This window comes from Lycorma delicatula, chromosome 10 (assembly GCF_047948215.1).
Source record: "Lycorma delicatula isolate Av1 chromosome 10, ASM4794821v1, whole genome shotgun sequence".
Classification (NCBI taxonomy): Eukaryota; Metazoa; Arthropoda; class Insecta; order Hemiptera; family Fulgoridae; genus Lycorma; species Lycorma delicatula.
This window is the reverse complement of record NC_134464.1, coordinates 86,080,424-86,107,333: the sequence shown is the minus strand read 5'-3', so window position 1 is coordinate 86,107,333 and position 26,910 is coordinate 86,080,424. Positions and strand designations below refer to the sequence as shown.

General features: G+C 30.0%; 1 protein-coding gene across 1 annotated transcript in view; it reads right to left on the bottom strand.

Moving 5' to 3' along the window:
- Positions 1 to 770: 770 nt before the first annotated feature.
- Positions 771 to 26,910, bottom strand: part of LOC142331387 (parapinopsin-like) — a 252,942-nt gene continuing 226,802 nt past the window's right edge. Inside the window, exons 4-5 of the mRNA XM_075377268.1 lie at positions 15,965 to 16,097; positions 771 to 1,010 (exon numbers count right to left, since the gene is read on the bottom strand). Coding sequence (XP_075233383.1) covers positions 771 to 1,010; positions 15,965 to 16,097 — 373 coding nt within the window. The remainder of the gene's footprint in view (positions 1,011 to 15,964; positions 16,098 to 26,910) is intronic.

Genomic DNA, 26,910 nt, shown 5'->3' with positions numbered 1-26,910 from the left:
CCGGACTTTGGTTTGCAGGAACCCTACCCACGAATCCTGCGACTGTTTCAAAGTGGTACTGGCTTTTCAACATGGTGTCTATTATGTCATTTAATCTAATCTTTAATAAATAACCTTTATAACAATATTTTTAAATATTTTTTCATTCAAAAATATTATTTTGGACATTGTTATATGTTTTTGTGTCCGCGGTACATACGTGTAATTACGCAAGCTGTTTTTTTTATTCAATTAATTTCAATTTTGTTATAGGATTCAATTCGTTAAAGTTTAGTACAAAATTAATGAAGTCTTCTTTTTCACAGAAATTCTTATTAAAAGATGAAAAGAAATGATAAAAAATATTTTATAATAAATGTATTAAATTTTAAACGGAATTGCTATATAACGTTAACTATTTAAATAAATTACCAGTGTACTTTTTCGAAGAAAATTACTTGAATAATATAGACTAATTTATTTATCAAGCTTAAAATTTAATTTTCCTTTGTATTTTTATGACAATCCCGGATAAAATTAGGCTATACAATTATTTTTATTTTATTTTGATAATAAAAATTTTACTTAAAATTTCAATATTACTTTATACAAAAGAATGTTCATGTAGCAGGTGAGGTGAAACAAGAGTTACGAGAATGGGTGATAAATTGGGATTAATTGATTGATTCTGTGTTATTACATTATAATCACTGAGGTTTCATAGCTGTTCGGAATTGATATAACGATCTCAAATTAAAAATAAAAAAAGGTAAAATAATCAATTTATAAAATTATTTACGTACCTGAGTGTTAAGTCCAACATATATAATAGGATTATAACAGATAGAACTTTTAGCTACTAATGCGGGTACAACTCCTAACCATGGAGATACATTTGCATCAGCGAAGGCAATTAAAAGTGCTAATATTGCGTACGGTGTCCACGCAAAAAAGAAAGCTATTATCATAACCGCTACCATTACGGCTACTTTCTTTTCTGCTTTTGTCACACTTCCCATAAATCGGACGTTCTGCAAAAAAAAGGAAAATCAAAAGTTAGTTAAATCTCTTTTATAATTTTACTAAACAATTACTTACTTCTATGTTAATTCTTTATATCTTCGTATTAGTTAGATTTCTTATGAAATCTAACTAATCTATTCTTTCCTTTTTTTTTTTGCAATTGGTACCATGATTCGAATTCGGGAAAATTTCGACATATCTTCGCGTTTCACATCCTACAGATCTCAAAACCGCCGTCAGTTCAAAATTTTATATATATATATATATCTTGTGGACACGATAACTGCCGTGAATTTGCGCCAATCACTTTCAAATTGATACATAAAATATAACGACCAAAAATCTCGGTCAAGTTTGTTAATGGGCAAAATCGGATCATTGGGGTGGATATGAGGAGGCTTTTTTGAAAAAAAATATCGCTATAAATTTCTTAGTAAGTAAAATATCGAATTCGTTTAAAGTTCCTACTATTCTTTGGATAAGAGTCTAAAAGTATCTAAGTAAAGGTTTTTAATATCACCAACCATTGGCTCAGGAAGTGAAAAAATCTCGAAAAGTTTCGAAGACTAGAAAAAAAATCATACCTCCCTTAATAGACACAGTATCGAGTCGGTTTATAGTGGTCGTAAGTCCTCTAAACATTACCTAAAACTTTTGTCTGCAACAACTTTTGATATGACCAACCCTTACGGCAAGGGATGACCAAAATTTTACACGTGAGCTCTTTTTCACGTGCAACCGTTGACGTATTGAGTAAATTTGAAATCTTTCTTGACTTTAAGGTGTAAATCCTTTTTATCCCCTACTTAGCTCTGGTGAAATCTACCTCCGCATTCCGGCGTGCGGAAAGGGAATTTCTTTGTTTTAAATTTCACAGCATATACCTTTTGTTTTTTATAAATTACTAGCTCCTGGTCAATCTACTAGCGGTCAATATTTTTATTTTATATTTTTTAGTCAAGTTACAGGAGGCAGGTGCAGCCAGTCACATATATAGTAACGGTGGCAGCGGCAATTTTCGTTGAGCCACAGCGCCGTATACCTTTGCATCCATTAAAAAAAAATTAGAATTAAAAAAACCAAAAACGTACTTTAAATATTTAGTTGAATAGTTTTGCAAGCCCAATATCTCGTTTACTATAATCGTTAGGAAAAATTACAATCATTGTTCAAGATTTTTTTACCTTTCTTCATCACCTTTCAAGGTCGAATTTCAAAAATCTAGAAATGTATATACTTACATGAAGATTACACTCACAGAAAATCATGTTTATTTCTTAATTTTAGTCCGAGAAACTGAAAAAAAAACAAGGTTTCAAAAAAAAATTAAATAAATTTAACCCTTGAAACTCGGAATTTTAAGAAAATCTAAAAATAGATTTGTAGATATTCATAATCATTCAGTTTAAACCCAGCTAACGTAGTGAAAGAGACTAACAGTTCATTAATTCAATTCATTAAATTTGTGCTTCAACCGGCAAATCTTCACTACTAAATATATTTTTTTCACAATTTTTCGAGGTTAAATATATTTAAAAACCTTCTCAGTTATGCCAAGAAACGGGTAAAAATTTGGTTGTGATTGATCGAGTAATTTTCTTTTTATTCCGAACAAACAAAAACCCTGTTCCTGTTTACTTAATTGTATAGATTTTCTGTTTCATAAACTTAATTGAAGCTACATTGATTTATATACATTTTCTGTTGGTAGACCTATACAAATAACACAAAAAAGACTTAAAGAATTTAAAAAAAAAAAAACTTTTTTTTCGTCGATGATTACTGAATAATCTTTTACATTAATCAACTTAAAATGTTTTACAGTCGGCTATTTGTTACTAATCAGTTAAAAATGTTATTTTGCTTCGCTCAGGATGAATGTTACCAAAAGTATTGTCATAAATTTTGATGTAAGCTATAAGCCGAGCCGGCCTCCGTGGCGCGAGTGGTAGCGGCGACCTTTCATTCGGAGGTTCAGGTTCTAATCCCGATCAGACATAGCATTTTCACATACGCTACAAATCATTCATCTCATCCTCTGAAGCAATACCTAACAGTGATCGCGGAGGTTAAATAGGAAAAAAGTTGGGAAAAAAAAACGCTTTAAGTTTTTGAGAGATTCCAATTGGGCGTCGGCAGAAATTCATATACCCGTTTAATTAAAGTCGCTGTTTAATCTAAATATAAATCGAATAACCATAAACGTTTTATCGGTGATCTAATAATGGTTTAAAAGATTTTCTTGAAGTTATATTTGGAAAAAATAACTTAACATTTATTATGTGTAATTTAAAATTTATTAAAAAATAAAAATTATTGTATAATTTTTGCAGCTACTCCTTGTTTACCTATAGGTTACAATGTTAATTCTGTTTATTTTTTTTTGATATATGAAATCACTTACTATTATGAACACTTAATTAATATTATTATTTGTTACCTTATTTATTTAAATACATCTAAATTGGCTTTGAATGTCGTTTATGTACAAGCCGTAAATTTACTTTTAACGGTATTACAGAAATTGAACTTTAATTAATATATTTGTACACTAATTGCAATCTGTGTTCACAAATAACCAATCAAACACAGCCTGATCTAATTGTAATATTTATTTCATTCGCTCAGCAGTTTTTAATTGATTTTAAATTTTTATCAAATTTTAGTTATATAATATTTAAAATTGAAATTTATTTTTTTGGATGAATTTTTAAGTTAAAAATGCAGTAAATTTTGTTTTATTGTGCTCAAAAATCATTTATAGAAATTAAAAATTAAGAAACAGTGAATTTCAATTTTCGAATAATCATTAATCAGATGTTATAGAGAAAGCTAAAAAAATCCAAAGAAATGAAACAAAAAAAATATTCAATAAATTTATAAAATATTAAGTAATGAGCTTGGTATATGTATTTTTGTTATGAAAATCACAATTTTAAATACTTTTCCTTCTGGTTTTCATTATTTATCAAATTTTTATTCAAATAACCTCTCATATAATATTCTGATTTAATAAATGTTTTGTTATTTTCTACAGCAAAAATATATCAATTCTAATACATTTCTGATCATGTGGTATTTTACCAACTTTTTATTATGTGCTACTCTTCTTTCTTAGTTATTTCATTCTAAATTTATGTAACTTCTTTTTTTGGTGATATATATATATATATTATTATATTAGATTTTATATGTATGTATATAATAAATAAAATATAATTTGTAATCTTTTACTTCATATTTTTAATTTTTATTATAATTTTTTTTCATCGATCTTCATGTTTCATAAGTTTCAAAAAATTCAATTTATATTTCAAACAATCAAATTACTAAATAAAAATGCTATTTTAGAGTTATGCCTTTTTTATGTTAATTTTGATAACCGTTAATGGATGAACATGATTTCCTCAAAACTATAATTGTATTAGAACAAAAATGTTGCTGAAACCTATAGATGAATTTTTTTATCCTTTTAGGTCGGCTACAATGTATAACAAACATCATGACCTCAAAGCAAAGGATAAATTTCTGACAGGTATTTCTTGTATCTCAGGCGGTTTAAATGGATCGCAGTCATAAACATTTTTTATGAATCTCAGTTTTACTGGGACAATTAGTTTAAAGTAAAATTTTCTAAATTGAATAATTTTTTTTTGCATTTCTTCGGATTTTTTAAAAAAATCCTCTATAACACCTGATTATGATTGTTTAACTGTAGAAATTCGCCAGGTTTTAAATTAGGTAAATTAAGGTAAATTATTTTTACTTCTTTGTGTAAATGGTTTTTTAGTATACTATAAGAAAATATTTACTATATTGTTAATTTAAAAGTTCATCCAAAAAAAAAAAATAATTTAAATTTTAGAAAACTAAAAATTTCTGTTACGAAACGAGCCTTATATGGCGTTGTTTATAAACAATGCCTTATAAATTTATATGTTACCTGGAAATATCGATATCTGGCAATATCTATATTCTCTGGTGAATGTCGAGACATACCAAATATACCGGTGAAAGACCGAAATAGTTGCTTATTCGGGCCTTCATCGGTATATATCGGCAAAACAAATAAGCTCTGGTTGGGCTTGAAACGATAACTACAAATAAAAATAAAAAAAATCACCCAGTACCAATCTTTAAGGTAAATAGATTCGAATAGGAAGTTTAAATTTAAGTTGAACATACCCTACGCTCGCTTCGCTCGTTAACCTTATCTAATTAACGTTAAATATTATATATTATTCTTTAACACTAGATGATTAATCAAATTTACCGCATTTATAAAAATATTTAATGAAATTTTCAGCATTTAAATTAATTGAAAGAGCCAGTCAGAATATACAGAAAATATTAACTGCATGGATGAACGATAACGACCCAAATAAATAGTCAGATGATTTGCTCTTTATTCAGATTTTTTACAAAAATATTTTTATTCAACTTTCACCATCGGTTCATTCCGAATACGGTGATTTGATTAATCGCCTCCATGCTAGAGAATAACATATATAACGTGTATTTTATTTTTTTTTATTTACTTATTTTTTGTTTAACCTCCGAGTCCGCAGTCAAGCAATTCTTTCCGTACAGGATGAGATGAGTGTTTTGTAGCGTGTGTGAAAAATGCCATTACTGACCGGGATTCGAACCCAGGACCTCCGGATGAAAGGCTGAGACGCTACCACTCGCACCACGGTGGCCGGCTGTATATAATTTGTATAGACGAGGTTAGCGAGCGTAGTTTATGTCTGGTTTAAATTAAAATTTCCTTTTTTTTCGAGTGTTTCTCGTAATTTATTTACCTTATAGATTTGTATTTGATTATTTTATTATTATTTTTTTTTAATTATCGTTTCGACCCCACCACCTGAGCTTATTTGTGTTTGTCGTCATATACCGGCGAAGTTCCGAATAAGCAAATATTTCGGTCTTTCATCGACGTATTTGGTATATTTACTCATTTATCGGAGAATATTGACATTCTCTAATTTCGGTTTTTCCTGGTTATATATATTACTAGTTCACCTCAGTATGGAATGCTCTGATGATATAAGCTACATGTTATATTTAACTTGGACTAATTACAGTTAAGTCTTGAGTATGTTTGTATGTTCATTTGTTTTATTTTTTTAAATTAAATATATGTATACCCATCTTACGATATACGATATATGCTTGTTTTATAAAATGTATTTATTCCTTTACTGATGATTTGTATAACAATTGAAGTGCGCATTAAGTTTTATATTACTGTTTTGTTTGTTTTTTTAAGAGATCTTGAGCTTACGATTAGTATATTAATATTTTTTGCCTGTTTAGGATGAATGAGAATGATATTCATGAATATAAGTAAAGTGTAGTCTTGTACAGTCTCAGGTCGACCATTTCTGAGATGTGTGGTTAATTGAAACCCTGGTGGTTGGGTTTCCACGGTATCCACGAGAGACCGGTAAGAACACCGGTATCCACGATCGAGTATTCAAATCCGTATAAAAATGCCTGCTTTTATTAGGATTTGAACTTCGAACTGTCGACTTCAAAATCAGCTGATTTTCGAAGATGCGTTCACAACTAGACCAACCCGATAGATTAATATATTTATACTAAAGAGTATTATCAAAACTCATTATCAAGATTTATTCATACAAAATTTAATTTTGTTTCAATATTTTCAGTAGTTGAGACAGAAATGTTTAATATAATAACAGTATGTTAGTTTTGTTCCTATCTTCTATACTAGATTAAGTTCTACCCAAAACTTTGTATACAAGAAAGAGAACATGGTTGCTGTAATCAACATTATTTAGTTACTATCTAGTTTACGCTCGTATTATTACAGCGAACTAATTAAGATACTAAAACTTGAACAGTTTGAATAAATTTGATATTTGTGTTATTTCAAATATGTATGTAATTAATGGGAGTAATATGTAGAAAATTCAAATGATACTCTGCATATAATCTTTATAATTTATGAGTATACATAACTAAATACCTATTAATGTTGCAAAAAAAATAAATCTTTTTATTTTTTATTTAAAACATTTTATAATTTCATAATTTTTCAATTGTTTTTCAAGTTTTTATCTTCGATGGATCACATTAAGACATTACTTTGTATTTTGGTTTTTATGTTTTGCCAATTTTTATTTGTTCTTTGACTTTGAGTTCGTTTTTATTCTTTGTTTATGTTTACTCTTTTTGCTGTTTGTTTTTTCCCCTAGAAACTGTAGATTTTGAATTTTATATCTTGTTTTTTCTTTATTCTGTTTTCACTCATTCTTTTTATTAACCAAAGAATAATAATCTCTTTTTTTGATATTTCTATCTAATAGTGGTGACACTGTTTATTTATTTAAATTTCCAATTTATTTATTTTTAACTATATAGGAATGCTATTTGATTAAATGCCTTTTACAGAAACGAGAAGTTTCTTATTACAGTGATCTAATTCAACTCTGCATCTGTATCTAATGTATTACTGCCGATTACTTAGAATTGATTCTGTGCGTTTTTCATGAAAGCAGTTCAATTTCGTTACCATATATTTACCACAGTTTAACATAGATGTTTTCAATTTGATGATTTTGAACAGAAAACCGATTACTGTGAGACATACTGCGAGAAACCAGTCAAAGGAGACGCACAATGCGTCTTTATGACATACGATTTTGGTGTTGCAAGAAACGTACTTGCCGAACGAAAATCAATTTGCTGTCGATAAGTGGCTGAAAAATTCGAACCTCAAACGTGTAGTAATCCACTGGGATAATTTTATTAGAGTAATGTTTGTTTAGTACGTTGAGCAACAGAGGCAAGAAAAAGTTAGAAGAACCGGTTTGTTACCAAAAATGATGGCATGGTCGAGGTACAAAAATTATGCTGGTCGCGTCAACCTACAACAATAGGTTTTCAGTTGTTTGTCGTGAAGTCTACGAGTGTTTCGTTATGAATATTACTGATAGATCGATTCATACCCTTGCGAGTGCTATTGACGTTGTCAAAAGACAACGTTAATGAAGGGACCGTATTTCGAACCTTGCCGTGCGTACCAAACCGATGAAATAGAAATGAAAGGGTTCCGCTATTATACTCTGAATCATACTTCCATTGAACGCTTGTGGCGTCACTGTAATGGCGGAAGAAAAAGCACAAGGAAACTTTCAGGCACGGTGTGGATTCCTACTTCACCGAATTCATATGGCGTCTCAAATCCGATCCTGAAAATACTAGTCAATTTGTATTTTTATTTGAAAATCCTTACCTACCGATTGATGTTTTTTCCATATGTTAGGGGGCGATGATGGAAGCTTAACTCCATATTTTTTTCGAGAGAAAAGTTTTTCGAACAAAAAATGTAGAGGACATTCTCCTCTACATTTTTGTTGAAAAAATGTAGAAGAAAATCTAGAAAATGCTGAAGTTGTTCAGCGCCACCTAGTATTTCAATTTCGAATTATACGGCATAACTTCAAAGACATTAATTGTAGATTTTTTGTTTGAAAAACTTTTCTCTAAAATGCATGGATTCAGAGAAAAACGCATTTCAAAAACTTTTTGAGTTTTTAAAAAATCTATAGGAGGGGGATGTTAAAAATCTAGAGTTAAGCTTCCCTCATCACCACTAACTCATGGACAAAAGATCAATCGGTAAGTAAGGATTTTCAAATACAGCCTATTTTGATGACAAATTGCCTGTACTACGAGTTGTAGCGTATCGGCCTTTCACCCGGGGGTCCAGGGTTCGAATCCCGGTCAGGCATGACATTTTTCACACACGCTACAAAACACTCATCTCACCCTCTGCGGAAAGAATTGCTTAACTTGACCGGAAGGTTAAAAAAAAATAAAAAAATACTCGATGCAGCAATTAAGAATGCAGCAGTTGGTGAATAAATTTCCCGTAATCTTTAAATTTAAATATTACAGTAGTCCGTACATAACCAATAATTAAAAAATTCATTCGTAAAAGCCACCGAGTTGAAAGAACAAGCGGTAGCGTTGGTATTTGATTAAAGTGCCCTTTTTTTTGTATCGGATATGTAATTTTTTCAAATTTTTTATATTACTCCTTATTTGATCTCAGCATATTTTTTATAATTTTTGAACGTTAGGCCTAATATTTTCTTTACTTTTTAAATGTTTTCCATTTTCGATTTATTTACTTGTTTCATTGTTTCTGCTGAATATATTAGGATGCTGAATATTAAATTTTCAGGATTTATTGTTCTGTTATCATATTTGTTTCATTGTTCCAATTTACCGCAGTAATCACGTAAGAATTTTAACTAAAGGATTTAAATATTTCCATCCTTACTTGTTTTTTTATTACTTTTTTTTAGTTATAATTCATTTATCTTTTTTATTTTATTTTCTCACTTCTGCTGTAAACGTTGAACGCAACGTAATTACTACATTTCATATTCTCGGTTATTTGTGTTTTAGGTAGATTTCATAAGAAAGCTACCTATTTTAGTGGGTACCATGATTTGACTTCCGGAAAATTTCGACATATCTTCGCGTTTCACATCCCCCAGACTCAAAAACCACCGTGAGTTCAAAAGTTTATTTATACATTTATATATATATTTATTTCACTTTCTTGTGGACACGATAACTGCCGTAATTTTGCACCAATTACTTTCAAATTGATACATAAAACATAATGATTCAAAATCTCGGTCGAGTTCGTTAATGGACAAAATCGGACCATGGGGGTGAAAATGGAGGAGCTTTTTCGAAAAAAAAAATATCGCTATAACGTTCTTATTAAGTAAAATATCGAATTCGTTTAAAGTTCATACTATTCTTTGGATAAGGGTCTAACACTTATATAGGTAATGTTTTTTGATATCACCAACCATTGGCCCAGGGGGTGGAAAAAATGGAGTTTCGATGACAAACAAAATAATACCTCCCTTAAAAGATAAGTATCGAATCGGTTTAAAGTGGTCGTTAGTCCTCTAAACATTACCTAAAACATTTGTCTGTAAAAAGTTTTGATATGACCAACCCTTACGGCAAGGAATGGCCAAAATTTTTCTGGAATTGTAAAAAGGTGGGGCTAGTCATCTGCTAAATATATGCAAAATTTTTCACATGCAACCATTGTCGTATTGAGTAAATTTAAAGTTTTCCTTAATTTTAAGGAGAAAATCTTTTTTATCCCTTACATAAAACTGGTCCGGCGTGCCGAAAGGGATTTTTTATATTTCACTTCTATTTTTCATCAACTTTTTATCTTTCTCCATCCTTCTATTATCGATTTAACCAAAGCTGGATTTGTTAGTTCGCGATCTAATTATTCTATTATTTATAAGGTTTTGGAACTAATTTCTCATCCCTCCTATTTATTTTAATACAGTTTAATTTATTGATTCACCTGATTTCACTACTACATAATAGCTAAACTCCAATGAAACTGATTTAGCAATTTTGGAGATTTTTGGGCCCCAAATTTTATGCATAGGCCTATAAATAAATATACATAAATATGTTAAAAAGAAAAACAGTTTGAATAAATTATATTTTCGTATTCTGTATACGTCAAAACGTAAAGAAAATGTATTTTCCCTCTTTACTACCACCTTGCGACCGAAAGTAATACAGTAATTTTCTTCTACAAGTCGGTAAAAAACACTGTCTTAACAACTGTCAATTTTTCGTAATTACATCATTACTACATTTTTTTAATAATTTTTAATTTATGCTGCTTGCCATAACAGTTGTGGGCAACCCGAAATTAGATAAAAATCACTTCCAAAAATAATATAAACAATAACAAGCATTTCACGTTAGGTTTACACATAAAAATCATTATTTCAATAGTTACGCTTTATGTGCGTTACGTGCATTTCAGCCGTAAAAAAATATTATAAAGGAAGAAATTGATGTAACCAGTTCTGTTATGAAACAATGCGTTTTATTCACTACACAAATGCATATACACATATATATCAAGTATATATATCATGAATAAAAATGAGGGTCTGCTCTTTTGTATACGATATATAAAAAAAGGATATGACTTGAAGCTCAGCGTATAGTAAAAGAACATTTGTTTTTCCCATTTCAACCTTTATCTTATCCATTAAACATAACATTACATGAAGTAGTAGGAGGCATTCAACAATTCTTAAGTACACTATTCTTTTCGAAGGTATTTTAAACAAGTTTTGTTGTCTATACGTTATTTAAACATTAAAACCTTCCATTTCACTTTTTTTTCAGCTCACATACATTTATATATTAAAATAATAATGGCATATAATATATATATATATATATATATATATATATATATATTAAAGAGAAAATACTCTATGTAAAAAAAATGTTAATTATGAAGAGAAATATAAAAGTAGTTGTTTTAAAATTTCAATACAGAGCTGTTCATTCCTTTATGGTTTTAGAAATGTTGCATGCATTAAATATTAAAAATCATAACCTTGTCGCCTATAGTCGCACATATACGTACATGGATAAACTTTTATACGTATTACAAAGTATGTTCTAGCTACCTTGGATTTAACCGCGTGAATTTCTATGAAACGTACCCGTTGGTAGAACTAAAATGATGCATACTGTATAATATACTGTATCTGTATAATTAAAGTTTTCAATATATTTTCTACAGAACACACTCTTTTTTATAACATCATTGTGTTTCGTACAAAAGTGAACCAAGTGTTTCTCCATTTCATCCAATTCATATCTATTTTTTTTTTCTACTTTGTAGACTGGGTTAACATATTAAGTATATTTGAAAATAAATTTAATTATAAATATTTCTACAATTATACACAAATTGAACTACCCGGCGTTTGATCCTATTTATTACCCGATAAAGAAACCCTTAGTAGAAATAAGCTAGTTGACTGTTTTTGAGCAGTGGTTTATATTATGCTTTACGATCTATTTTATTAAAATATAAACATACAAACGATTTTTTATACGATGTATTTTGTATTTTTATAAATCAATTAAAATTTTCCCGCTAAAACTTTCTAAACTGTCATGGCCTCTCGTATGACGTCACGCCTTACAAAACAATCAGATGTTTAGTGGAGTGTTTCAGGTGTTTCAAAACTTACTAAGCCTAAAATGAATTACAAGTTTACAAGTACTGTGTTATGACTCTGAAAGTACTCTGTGTGCTCTGAAAGTCTCTGTGTTATGGCAATGAAAATACTACAGTTGAAACTGCAAATGAATTGTTTATTTAACAAACAATATACAATTTCACACGAACTTTATGTTCCGGGCATATTTTACATTTGACTGTACATATTTTTTCATCACGCTTTAGCTGCACGTAGCTTACAGCATCATCTCTATACGATGCTCTTTAGAACCTAAAATCAGATTTAGCAATTATTATAACTATTTAATTATGAAATACGTTTTTCTTCTGAAAAATAACCTCAAAAAATCATTATATACCGAATTAACAGCCTTCCTCTTAATAGTCCTTGGACCAATAATTAGTTAGTTACTTAGTTCTTAGATGGCGCTACTGAAACGTTCTATTGAAATAAGAAAATAAATAAATAAAATTATAAGTATAGTCTTTTTTTTTCTTCTTTTTTAGCTTCCGGGAATTACAGTCAGGTATTACTTCAGAGGATGATATATATAAGTTAAGTGTAGTCTTGTATAGTCTCAGGTCAACCATTCCTGAGATGTGTCGTTAATTGAAAACCCAACCACCAAAGAACACCGGTATCCACGATCTAGTATTCAAATCCGTATAAAAGATTATTATTGGTGACCTTCCATTTTCCTGTTTAGCCTCCAGGAATTACCATCAGATATTACTTCAGAGGATGAATGAGGATGATATATATAAGTGACGCGTAGTCTTGTGCAGTCTCAGGTCGGCTTTTCCTGAGATGTGTGGTTAATTGAAAACCCATCCACCAAAGAACATCGGTATCCACGATCTAGTATTCAAATCTGTATAAAAACAACTGACTTTACTAGGACTTGAACGCTGTAACTCTCGACTTCTAAATCGGCCGATTTGGGAAGACGTGTTCACCATTAGACCGACCCGGTGGCATTATTATTGGTGACCTGACTGGAGATAAAGTCACTTGTATATATTAGATATTAATTCCAATAATTCCAAGAATAATAAGCACCAATACAAGGTTTTCTAAGAAGAATGAGGAATGAAGTAGTTTCACGTTATTTTTATAATAAATAACGTTTACTCTTACAATAATAATATTGTTGCAGATTGATGCCTTCATTCTGTTCACAGTTATAAGAAAGACTGAGGCCAAGAGTATAAATAATACAAATTAATGTACTTTTTTCTGCGAGAAACGTGTCATATGCACACCACTCCACTTACGGAGCAGTAATGAGCCGAAGGAATTACGTCTAAAAAGATATATGTCAGTAACATTAACACCACATATTTTAGTATTTCAACCGTACTTAAAACATTCTCTTTCTCGTTCGGTTCTACATATCTTTGAGGAAATTTCAATTCTGTCAAATTTTAAATTATTTCAAATGCTGCTCATCATAAAAATGTGTCTTCAATAACAGTGATAGAAAAAAAAACTTTTAATGTTTCTTTAAGTGTGATACCGTTTCTTGAATTGCTTTTTTTGAGTGCCTTATAGATCTGTAAATAAAATTTTTCTATCACCCTTAGTTGTAAATAAATTACGCTTCAAAAAAAATTAAAATCAAGCAACAGTTAAAATCTGTAAAATTTATAATTTTGCATCGTCATACCTGTGTTAGAATGATTTCACTGATGCTTTTCTTTTATATATAGCCTCAGGCACACGTCAAATTAATGCCAAACAGTAATCGGCTAACATGTTATTATCCATTTTTCCTTTATAGCGGCTTTCCATAACCGAAATATCTTTGTGGAAACGTTCACCGTGTTCGTCACTTACGTCTCCGAGGTTGTCCGGAAAAAATCCCAGATGTGAGCGGAGGAAATATATTTCCAAAGACATATTACATCCCATAGCTCTGTATGAAGTAAGAAATTGATTAACAATATCGTAATAATTGTCGGATTTTTGTTTGCCGAGAAAATTTTTGCAAACGTCTTTAAATGAAGCAGAAGCTACACTTTCTACATTATTTAACATCGAGTTAAATACATCATCTTTGACCGACTCTCTTATTTGAGGACCAACAAATATTCCTTTAGTTTTTCCTTCATTTACATTTAGAAAGTTCTGCCTGATGTACAAAATCCGGGATTATCCTTCTTCATTGCTTTTACAAAATTTTTCATTGTCTTAGCTTGATATGGTGAGGGGGTAAAAATATATTTTTTTGGGTTCAACTAAGGGCTCATGAATAATAATTTTCCCATTTATAGTTGAGTTGTCTCGTTTTTTTTTTACTCTTTGGTCACATAATGCTTATCCCTAGTTCGGCTATCCCATTCGCAAAGAAAACACATCTATTTAGTACAGCTTAACTGCATGCCCAACAAAATAGCTATAACTTTCAAATCACCACATATATTCCAACTTTGTTTTTATAATTTTTTTTTCAAGAACGTCTTTCATCACATCGTATGTCTCTTTCAAATTTTAGGCCACGTATTAAAGCATCCTGGAATAGTCGCTTTGATATTGAAAGGACAGGTAGATGGGAAAAATTGTGCCGGTAGGCAACGTTTGGAATACGTAAAACAAATTGTTAGAGATGTAGGATGTAGGGGGTATATCAAAACAAAACGAATGGCAGTAGATAGGGAATCTTGGAGAGGTGCATCAAACAAGTTAAATGATAAGACAAAAAAAAGTTAATATTTAGCAATAAAAAAAGGATACTTTATTTAACGAATTATTTAAAAGTACGTTACAACGGGTAGTGGAAAAGAAAGACTAACAGAGCACAGCGAGCGGGAGAGAGTCGGTTGCTCGCAACCACTCGGCGCACCACGTCCGCTCAGCGCCAATATCAACTAAAATAAAAATGTGAGCATATTCAGCAAACAAATTAACGCACCATGCTTTTTTGTTGGACAGATTTATTTTACAATTGTTTCTCTCTTAAGATTAAAATCCACAACATTCAATATTTTTCTAACTCATTCATGATTTCTGCGGAATAGCAGTATTGTCAAAGAATCTTAGCAGTTTTATTTTTTTTCTTTGGATTGTTTATTCGTTCTCAAATTTTTATTTAAATTCCTGATTGCTTCTTTATTAGACAAGTTGAAAAGCAATAACTTCTTCTCACTTCATTGTGAATCGGAGCTCGCATTTCTTCATTTTCTATTCTTCTTATATAACTGTTATCCGATCTTTATATAAATTGCATTTGTCTTCTTCCTTGCACATCAGTTCAATTGTTATTGAAATTAAAAGTTCCATTTTACATTATCAAATGACTTTTCCAGATCTAATAACATCATATGTGGCTTTGATTTCCTTTTGTAAGAAGATTTACTTCAGGAATAGAATGCATTATTTATATTCAAGTTTATCCTGAAATTTAACTAGTTTCCTCTCAGAATAACTTCCATCACACATTCTACTTTCCTTTAAACTATTCTAATAAGAATTTTTGATCCTGTACAATTACTTCTTTCTTTTTTAAATTTGAGTATATTTATACAATTTCGTAGGATTTATATATTATTCAACATACGACTGTATGTAAGAAGAATTAAATAGGCTATTTCTAGTTGTGTTTTTACATAAAAAAAGAAAAAGACAATTATTCAAATGATCATCTATACCTGCCAAGATTATCTATATTAAAAGATCGGAATATTCAATAAAATAATTTGTAAAAAAATTTTCACTATTTTTAGTGTCCAAATATTTTCTTGTGATTACCATCGAGAAAAAAATTAAAATCGATCTAAAAAAACAAAACATTTAAAATAAAAACACAGTTATATAAATTTATAATTAACTATAATATAAACATATAATAGATTAAATTAAATTAAGCAGTAATCTCTTACCTTTTTTACTGTCTTTATTATATTATAATATGAATAACAAATAACTATTATTGGCACAAACAATCCGAATGCGAACAAAAATATAATGTATGTAGTGGTACTGTAGCTACGCGTTTCCCAGTTAACTGAACAACTGAAAAAAAAAGAAATACAAACAAATATTATATACATATACATATTATCGACCATAAAACTCGAAGATTAATAGAACAAACATTAACTGGAACTAAATCTAAAATAAAATTTATGGGCGAAATCTCAGAACCCTTTGAAATTAATACGGGAGTGAGACAAGGGGATGGACTCTCCCCCCTACTATTCAACATCATATTGGACAGTGATGAAAGAGTGGGAAGATACACTCAAACAACAAAAATACTGGAAGCCGATTTCATTTGGATTCGCGAAATTACATTTAAGTATCCCTTACCTGGCATTTGCAGACGATTTGGCAATTCTTGCGGAAGACGAACGGACTGCGATAAAACAAATAGAAAGACTCAAGGAATGTGCAGAAAAAATGGGGCTACAAATTTCGTTTGAAAAAACAGTGTTCATCTGCTCCAGAATAGAAATCTCACAGAATATGGAGTAATAAATAAAGTCCCTCACTTTAAGTACATTGGAGAATTTATTACGCCGAACAGCTCTGAGAAACCAAGTCAATTGGACCGTCTGCAGAAGGTCAGGAAAGCTCGCGCCAAACGAAAATGCGACATTACAACACAGTTATTATACCCACAGCATTATATGCCAGTGAAACATTGACCATAAGTAGGGAAACCGAAATAGTAGAATTAAAGAAACAGGAAAGGAAGATTATAAGGAAAATATTGGGTCAGAGACAAACTGAAGAAGGATACAGATTACAATTGAACGAAATTGTTGAAACATACTCTAATATCGAAACTGACATAAGGAAAAAAGAATGAAATTCTTCGGATACCTTTGCAGGCTGCCGGAAAACCGACTGACCAAAAGAATAATCGCGTACTTAACATCATTAAAAGTTGCAATCCCCTGGCTCGCAGAAACACGAAAATATTTAGAACACGCCGGAATTACCTGGAGGGGATCATAAGACAAAAACACTTAGAGAAGTAAAATAGATAAATGGGAAGTTAAACCAGAAGCGCCGAAGACTAAACAACAAACAACATCGTTCGAAATGGTCCGAAGAACGGAAGAAGATCTTTTCTGAAAGAATGAAAGAATTTTGGAGGGATAAGAAGAATGCCAACCGAAAGAAATATGAATCATAAATGCTTAACGTCTTCAATTGGGAAGTTCTCGACTTATAATAACAATAATAATAATAATATATATATATATATATATATATATATACACTGTATATATATTTTTTGTCTTCAGTCATTTGACTGGTTTGATGCAGCTCTCCAAGATTCCCTATCTAGTGCTAGTCGTTTCATTTCGTTATACCCCCTACATCCTACATCCCTAACAATTTGTTTTACATATTCCAAACCTGGCCTGCCTACACAATTTTTTCCTTCTACCTGTCCTTCCAACGTTAAAGTGACTATTCCAGGATGCCTTAATATATGGCCTATAAGTCTGTCTCTTCTTTTAAGTGCCGCGGTTAATCAAATGGAACAAAAAACTTTGTCTAACAAAATGCGAGGTATTTTTTGAAAGTATTCATTATTACAAATCTAACTGAACTGAAATATAATGTTTTCACGCTTATTTTTTAATTTCTTCCCCATTTTCATTTCATTTTAGGTTAGGTCATGTTTAGAACTGTAAACATAGTTCGTTGACTTCGCCGTGCCGTCCAGTTCTGCGAACTCATACTGGCGAAGTTCGAACGAACTTCGTGGTTATTTTTATACGAGTAATATTAAATGTTTAAATTTCTTCATAAATGAGGAAGCATTTCTTACTAATTAAAAAACAAATTAATATAACATAAAATAATTAAAAAAAAAAAATAAATAAATAGTTTTATGTCGATTTAAAGGTACTTTACGTAAATTTAATAAATATCAAAAGTTTTCCTCATTTTTCCTCATTTTCCTGTTTTTCCTCATTTTCTCTAACATGAGTTTCATGGTGGCTTTTAGATTTATTATTCTCTTTTTACTTATTTTCATAATTTAGTCAATATAATAAAATATTTAGTCAATAAAGGGTTTTAACCCTTTAATAAATTTAAAGGAAATGTACGTATACTGTTACACTGTTATTCAACAGTTAAAACATAATTTTTTGCATTGTATTCTCTCTCTCTTTCTCATCGTATTTTATGTAAAGCATGTGAATTACAAAAATCATTTTTGTTAGTTACTTTCTCTGATAGTAATGATGTTCACTATACAGCCAGTTCTTATTGTAAAAAGAATGAAGGTGTCATTCGTAGGGCTCGGAATATTGAAATGCAACAATGTTATATTCTACTTGATAAAAAAAAAACTACAGGAAACTACTTCAAAACTCAGTTTCCTTAATAATCTTGAACATATGATCTTTTATTTATAATTTTTTCACCCAAAAACCATAATTAATAACATATAATAGGTAATAAATCTCTCTAAATAAAACTCAAGTTAGTGGAGGGAAATACGAGAATTTATATGAAAGGACTTTTTTTTAGCGTCCAGATCATCGTTAGGTATTGCTTCAGAGGATGTGATTGGCAATTTTGTAGCATGTGAAAATGTCATGCCTGATCGGGCTTTGAACCCGGGACCTTCTGATGAATGGCGGAGACCCTACCACAGATGGCGGCGTATTAAAGAACTTAAAAGCTTATATCTTTCTGTTTTTTTTAAAGAACTTAAAAAACTGTTTACTAACTGTTAACAATTTATTTACTAAAATATATAAAATTATAGAGAATACCAAAACGAAAAATATAAACTACTAGAAAAAAACAAAGATGATTTACACGTTTGGTGTGACCTCTCGTCGTCCTGTAAAGAACTATATTTAATTAATCAAATGTACTGTAGTTGTAATTAGAAATAATATAATGGAAGCTAAATAAATTAAGGTCATTGTTTATTAAAACCAACTGATTTGAGATGTATAAGAAATCATGATAAATGGGTTAAAATAAATACATTTACTAATGCAAGTTAATAATTTAATTTTTAAATATATTTTTAAAAAAAGTGGCGAAAAGGATATAGAAAAAAAATATTGATTTATATAAATTTTAAAAATTAAATTGCCTTCTTACATTTAAAACTCCCTTGGTATACTTCATTGGTTTAATCCAGACTTGCCCATTTAAAATGTTAACTATTGTTCTCTTATAACTCTTTTCTGAAATCAATGAAACCTAATATTCCCTCAGGATCGTAAAAATTCCTGAATGTGGATTTTTATTTCTTGCTGAGTGTTGCACAAGGAATAGGTACGTATATCTATTTCCCGTGACATTATAGTCCTATTATTCGTTAAGAGCGTTTTACCTCGGGTCTAAATTTATATTAATAAAAATATCTTTAATTATTATTATTATTATTAATATATTTCCATGTCCCCAGATTTAAATTTAATCTAGAATATAAATCATTAAATCTTAATTTTTAAGTATTCTCGTTCGTACACATTTACAACTGTGTATTATCTTATTTCTTCATACGTAAGGTCCTGGGTTCGAATCCGAGTTAGGAATTCATTTCATATTCCAAAGTACAAGCTTCAATGTGTACGATTAATTAATCATAATTAAAAAAAAAATAAAAATAAAAATGTAAGATTACATTGAGGTTTCCGCATTTTTTTCATTTTTATTATTTTTTTGGTCTTGTATACGTATAACATATAATAAATAATTAAAAATTGTAATTATATTTATTTTTATTTTTTTACCCAGCTACCGTATCACTTATTTCTTCTAAATTTTTCGGAAATTTATTGTTAGGAAGAAAATATGTTTTCAGTTGGTTCAGAGTTCATATTTAATCAATCTACATTAATATACCAAACATGGATTTAGTTTGTATATATAGAATATCCAGTATTGCGTCCAAAATACTATCTTAAGAAATAAAATTTTAGTTCTTTATGATTTTATTGTAAAATTTGAGCCTTTTTACAGAATTATAGGTTTCTATCACGCGCCAATTATTATTAGTCTTTTTTATTGACATTCACAGATTATTTTTAACCCATTCCAATAGTCTGTGATAATAAAAAAATATGTTTAAATGAGAAAAAAAAGATTTTTTTAAATTTATTTTAAATTTAAATCCACCATAGAAGTAAGCCATTGCATCTAAAAAGAAAAAGCCTTAATTTTTTGATACCCACCCTACATTCTTTGTGTTTCTTGAAAAAAATAAATACCCAAAAATGTTCACCCTCTTCGTAGAAAATTAAATTTTTGTTTATTTAGAACTAGCAGACTCGACAATGCTTCGTTATTGCTAGATTTTAGTATGCTAAACAAAAGAGTTAATTGTTAAAAATTTACCTAATTTTTAATATTTATATAGCTTATTAAGTTATATAATAAATTTTTAAATCTGAAAATTATATTGTGGAAATACATTATAAATTTAAAAGAAATAAAGTTGTTGGAAACAAATATACTATTTTTATCGTTACGTGCAAAATGAACTTATTTCGATTATCCTATCTTTTGAGTAATTAATAGGGAATTATACGAGTAGTACTTGAACCCATTTTAAGCGATTTCGAGAAGATATCGAAGTATGGTTGTGTGTATGGTTGCGCGCGCATATATATATATATATATATATATATATATATATATATATTTCCATCAGTGTTCAGTCCACAAACAATATGTACGATCTATGATAGCACGTTTACCAATATAATAGATCTGATTGGAATACAACTTTTTCTACTACTTACTAAGATTTGAGCGTAGTATATTTAAAAGTCACTAATGACCTCTCGCTGAATCGCAGCGTTATTGTTACAAAGCATTGTTGTATATTTTAATAAAATAGGCTAAAAATCTAGTGGTCCCTTGCTGCTCCACAACGTTATTATTGCAAAGCAATGTTTTATATATTCTAAAAAAAAAAATCAACTAAAAACCTATTCCATTTACAACAGGTCTCACCCCCTTCTCTTTTCTCTTTCCTTTCATAACACAAGTAAAACGCGTGCTCAAAACCTATTTCTAGTTCGTTCAGAAGTCCTACTAGACGGATGGTACGATTTGTTTTTCTTATTTTTTCCGCTCAAACTGGCTATTAGATATGTCATTAAGCATAGACTGACCTTGAAAGTGATTTCTAATGACTAATAAGCTCGAAAAGTTCCTCAATTACGGAATAAATGATGATTTTTCATAAGAGACTTAAGTTTGGGGTCCGATGAACTTGATGACATATTTGTTTGTCATTCCGAGCAGAATAAATAAATAATCAGCCGAAATCGTCTAATAGAACGCCCAGTCGGACTGGAAGTAGGTTTTCAGCCCAATTATTTTAATATATGGAAATTACTAATAGAATAAAATAAATCTAAGTAATTAATAGTTGATTAATTTCAGTCTTATTTCTGCTCTACCTAGCATTCTCATTCTAACACCCGTAGTTTACGGGTTTTGGAGTATCTCCATTTTTAAAACTACTTTTAATACTGGGACTTCCTGTGTTGGAATCGTCGAACTTTTGATACTTTTTCAAAAGGAAACATAACCAAAAAAAAAACGAGAAATCGGTCTTCTCGCAGAGAACTGCGTAAGGGATTTTATTTTATTTTTATATATCACTTATCAGAATTAAACTGCCTCAATAAAAAAAAAAAAGATTTACTTATATTTATCTGAAATGTAGATTTTTTTTATTACTTTTGCTACTCCAAGTTAAAAAATGAAACTTTATAACCTGCCACAAAATCTATTTTTATTGAAAACGGAAAAGAATTATAGAAAAAACTTTTATTTACGAACCACCCAGCACGTTCACCTTTTAAAACGAGTAGCTTAAGACACCGAAATCATTATTAAGAGATTTATGTACCTAGTAAAAGACTTACAGGGGTTGATGACCTTTAGAAGATTTTGTAACACAGTAATAAAAAAAATGACCGAATATAATCTTATGATTGGAAAACGATTTATAAAGTCTATATTTTTCTCATCGGTAATAAACATAGAGACCTATTTTATTATAACCCTTATTTAAAGCGATAATAGTAGCTCATTTTTTTCAGTTTCCTTATAACATAAAAAAATTAGACTTTTTATCACTGTACTTTTTTCCACGTGGAAATAGATTTATGAAATTATTATTTTGCAAACTTTGCAAATTGAAGTAGTGTATTGTTATAAAGTTGTTATGCAAATAACTTTTAAAAGTTCTAGATAAAAAAAATGTTTTAAATTAGCTTACCATCGAAGGACAATCTAGATGAATTTGAACAAAAGGATTTCACATATTTTGATTTAATTCATTAAAATTAATCAATGAATTTTATCACATGCACTGTATCAATTTTATCACATACTATTTTATCACATAATTAACTGCCTTCTCAGAAAAGTCTTCGAAAAGTTGGTACAAAAAATTTTTCAAAAATACCATATACTTAAAATTTATTTTTCCTATATATGTATAGGAAAAATAAAAATATGTATTTTCCTGAATGTGAAAATAGGAGGAGAAATGATTATGGAGGTAGAAGAATTTTGTTATTTGGGAAGTAGAATTACTAAACATGGACGAAGCATGAGCGATACAAAATGCCGAATAGCACAAGCTAAACGAGCCTTCAGTAAGAAATATAATTTGTTTACATCAAAAATTAATTTAAATGTCAGGAAAAGATATTTGAAAGTGTATGTTTGGAGTGTCGCTTTATATGGAAGTGAAGCTTGGACAATCGGAGTATCTGAGAAGAAAAGATTAGAAGCTTTTGAAATGTGGTGCTACAGCAGAATGTTAAAAATCAGATGGGTGGATAAAGTGACAAATGAAGAGGTATTGCAGCAATTAGATGAAGAAAGAAGCATTTGGAAAAATATAGTTAAAAGAAGAGACAGACTTATAGGCCACATACTAAGGCATCCTGGAATAGTCGCTTTGATATTGGAAGGACAGGTAGAAGGGAAAAATTGTGTAGGCAGGCCATGTTTGGAATATGTAAAACAAATTGTTAGGGATGTAGGATGTAGAGGGTATACTGAAATGAAACGACTAGCACTAGATTGGGAATCTTGGAGAGCTGCATCAAACCAGTCAAATGACTGAAGACAAAAAAAAAACGTATAAAATTAGTGGTTGAAAAATCTTCAAAACTATTAGATGAAGTTGTGCATGGGAATATATGATGAAGACTGGTTTGAGTAGTTCTTGAGTTACTCTCAATTTAAGGTCTACAACAGGTAAATAACCTTAATTTGAGGTTACGTAGACTTTGTATTTGTTTTTTTTTGTTTGGGGGCAAAACACGCCTGTGCGTTATCATCGCCCGGAATTTTCTTTAATAAAAAGGTAAAATAACTCTAAAATAATAAAACTTATAAGGTTTAAAATAATATAAATTATATAATAAAAATTTATTAAAACAAAAGTCAAAAAAGTGAAATAAAACTCAAAATTAATATCGCAGACGTAGTTTTGTATTATTTGTGTATTTTTACATAAGCGCTTACGCACTAAGTCACAGTGGTGAATGAGTTTAAACTTGATGTTTATGAATTGGGTTTATTCGTTACTACCCAGGGACCCCTCCCCCAAAATTAGGTGGGAGATAATATTCATACGTACGTACGTATGTATTTTTGTGGGTGCATTGGAAGCTTACTAACTTTTGACTGGATGAACCAATTTTGATAAAATTCTGTACAGAGACTCGTGTGTATGGGACAATTTGTAGATAAAAGTTTGGGATCAGGAGAGTGGGGAAGGTAGTTTTTTGGTGTCAATTTTTTTCAAAATTTTGGCAAACATTATCTCACTTTATATAAATCTCCCTACATTCGTGCATGCTTATCTTACCATTTAAAAAAGTCTCTAAAATTCACCCTTTCCAAAAAAAAAAACTCGTTTAATTATTGTATTTTTTTATGTCTTCCTCGACATAGAAATAGTGTAAGCGCTCAAAAAGAAACAAAAACTATTTTGGAGACAGTCATGGTGGTAAGGAAACTCTTAACGTTAAAAATATCGATATTGTGTTTTTAAAATGTTGAAAAATTCAATTTTAATGAATATTTAATGTCTAACTGTAATGAAAGTAATTAAATGTAGTAGACATAACAAAGATGGACCACTTAATGTAAAATTAGGAAGAGAAAAGATTATGGAGGTAGAAGAATTTTGTTATATGGGAAGTAGAATTACTAAAGATGGACGAAGCAGGAGCGACATAAAATACCGAATAACATAGGCGAAACAAGCCTTCAGTCAGTAATATAATTTGTTTAGATAAAAAAATCAATTTAAACGTCAGGAAAAGATTTTTGAAGATATATGTTTGGAGCGTAGCTTTATATGGAAGTGAAACTTGAACGAACGGAATACGTGAGAAGAAAAGATTAGAAGCTTTTGAAATGTGGTGATACAGGAGAATGTTAAAAATCAGATGGGTGGATAAAGTGACAAATGAAGAGCTGTTACTTATAGGCCACATATTAAGGCATCCTGGATTAATCGCTTTAATATTGGATGGCAGGCAAAAGGAAAATATTGTGTAGGCAGGCAACGTTTGGAATATGTAAAACAAATTGTTATGGATGTGGGATGTAGGAGGTATACTGAAATCAAACGACTAGCACTAGATAGGGAATCTTGGAGAGCTGCATCAAACCAGTCAAATGACTGAATACAAAAAAAAAAAGTCTAACATTAAAAGTGCAAAAAAGTTTAACAAATATTAGCCGTATAAAAAAAAAGGTTAAAAAATTTATATATTTAGGAGAGACAATCCAAGAAAATGGATTACGGTAATCCTCCATAGATGATAGGATCCATAAAATTCTAAGAGCGTATGGACTAAGAATATTTATAACAAAAAATTCAAAAATAACACATTGCAACGCTGTAACTGAAATAGAATATTTACATGTTTGTCGATACTTGTTTATATGCTTACCGATTAATTATAGATTAAATAAATTAAAATTGTTAGAGAGAAGAATTATTAGGAAAATATTGGGTCCATTAAAAACCAATGAAGGCTGGAAAATAAAAAGTAATGGTGAAGTGTATAAAAAAGGAGAAAAAATTTGGGAAAAATGAGCAAAAAAAGATCTCTTTTCTTTGGAAACCTATATTAGAATAAATGACCACAGGTTAACGAAACAGATTTTCAAGTACCCTTTTCAGAAAAAAAATTAACAACAAGCTGAATCCAAGAAATCAAAAAAATCTAGAAAGAAACAACATAAAAGAGGGAGAAATAACAAAAAAAGATGTGTTTCGTAGAAAAGTGCGAAAAATAGAAGGATTCCAAGATAGGAAGAATAAGAAAACCGGAACAAAGTGGTCTGAGGAAAGGAAAAAGATGCTTAGTGAAAAAATGAAAGAGTACTGGAAGATAAGGAAACAATAAAATAGAAGGAAATGAAATTTTTAAGTGGTCTTTTAGCAGCTTAACGAAAGAAAAAAACATAGATTAATTTTCTGGGTGTTTCAAATTATGATTTTTTTTTTGTTTTTATATTTTTTCCGATCTTAAAACAGGGATTTGGTGCTGTTAAATTTAATAAGGTTTAAGATTCTGATACATTATATTATGACTTAAAGGATGCTTTATTACTTGTCATGATTGCTAATCTGTAAAGATCCTTCTACATCCTGGCCTAATATGGCATAAAATTTTCTTAATTAATCTTTCAATGTTACTGTGTTTCCCACATTAACCCTCTTAGAAATTTCACTCCCTTACATCTCGTATACTTTGCCTGCTTTTCACTTGATTTACATAAACTTTACTAGCTCTCCGTCGTAGCTTCGCCCGCGCTATATGGTTATTTGCGTTTCCCGTAGTGGTCAATGTTTTTATTTTATATTTTTTATTCTAGTAACCGGAGGCAGATGCAACCAGTCACATATACAGTAACGGTGGCAATGGCTCTGTTGGTTGAGCCACAGCGCCGTATAACTCCGAACCCATTAAAAATTGAAATTCAAAAAAAATCTGAAAATCTTTTAAATATTTATCTGCAGAATATTTGCAAGTCTAAATTTATTGAATATCTCGTTAGTATAGTGGAGATTGGAAAAATTGTCAATCATTGTTAAAAAAGTTTCTTTATCTTTCTTCACCACATTTCAAGGTCGAATTTCTAATATCTATAAATTGGTTTATTCATATGAAGATTACACTTACCAAAAATCAGATTGATTTCTTCATTTGTTACTGAGATATTTAAAAAATAATAGTTAAAAAAAAACTCAAAAATCCATTTTGATCCTTGAAACTCGGAATTTCAAAAATCTAGAAATTGGGTTTTAGATGTTCACATGAAGGATTACATATACCACAAAAGACCAAGTAAGTTTTTTTTTAACCATTTTTTCCCTCATAGGATGAGATGAATGCTTTGTAGCGTGTGTGAAAAAATGACATTGCCTGACTGGGATTCGAACCCACGACCCCTCCCGGGTGAAAGGCCGAGACGCTACCACTCGCGCCACAGAGGCCGGAACAAAAGAACAAGCTATGATATCTTTATTTGTTGCCGAGAAATTAAAAAAAAAAATAGTAAATTTCATTGTTACTCCATTTTACCTCTTTAAACTCAGAATTTCAAAAAAATCCTTAGCGTTCAGTTACACTCTGTAAGAAGAACATGTATACAAATTTTCATTTTCAGTCGTTTTTGTGTGGTGTTGAATAAGAATCAGTCACGATGTATTGTCTTCAATTTTAATAAAACCGCTATTGTACATATTTCTACCGAAAAATATCTTGGTAACGGCTCGCTATAAGAAACGAGGATGCGAATTTAGCAGCTCGCTACCTAGTGGCTCGAATGAGAAGTG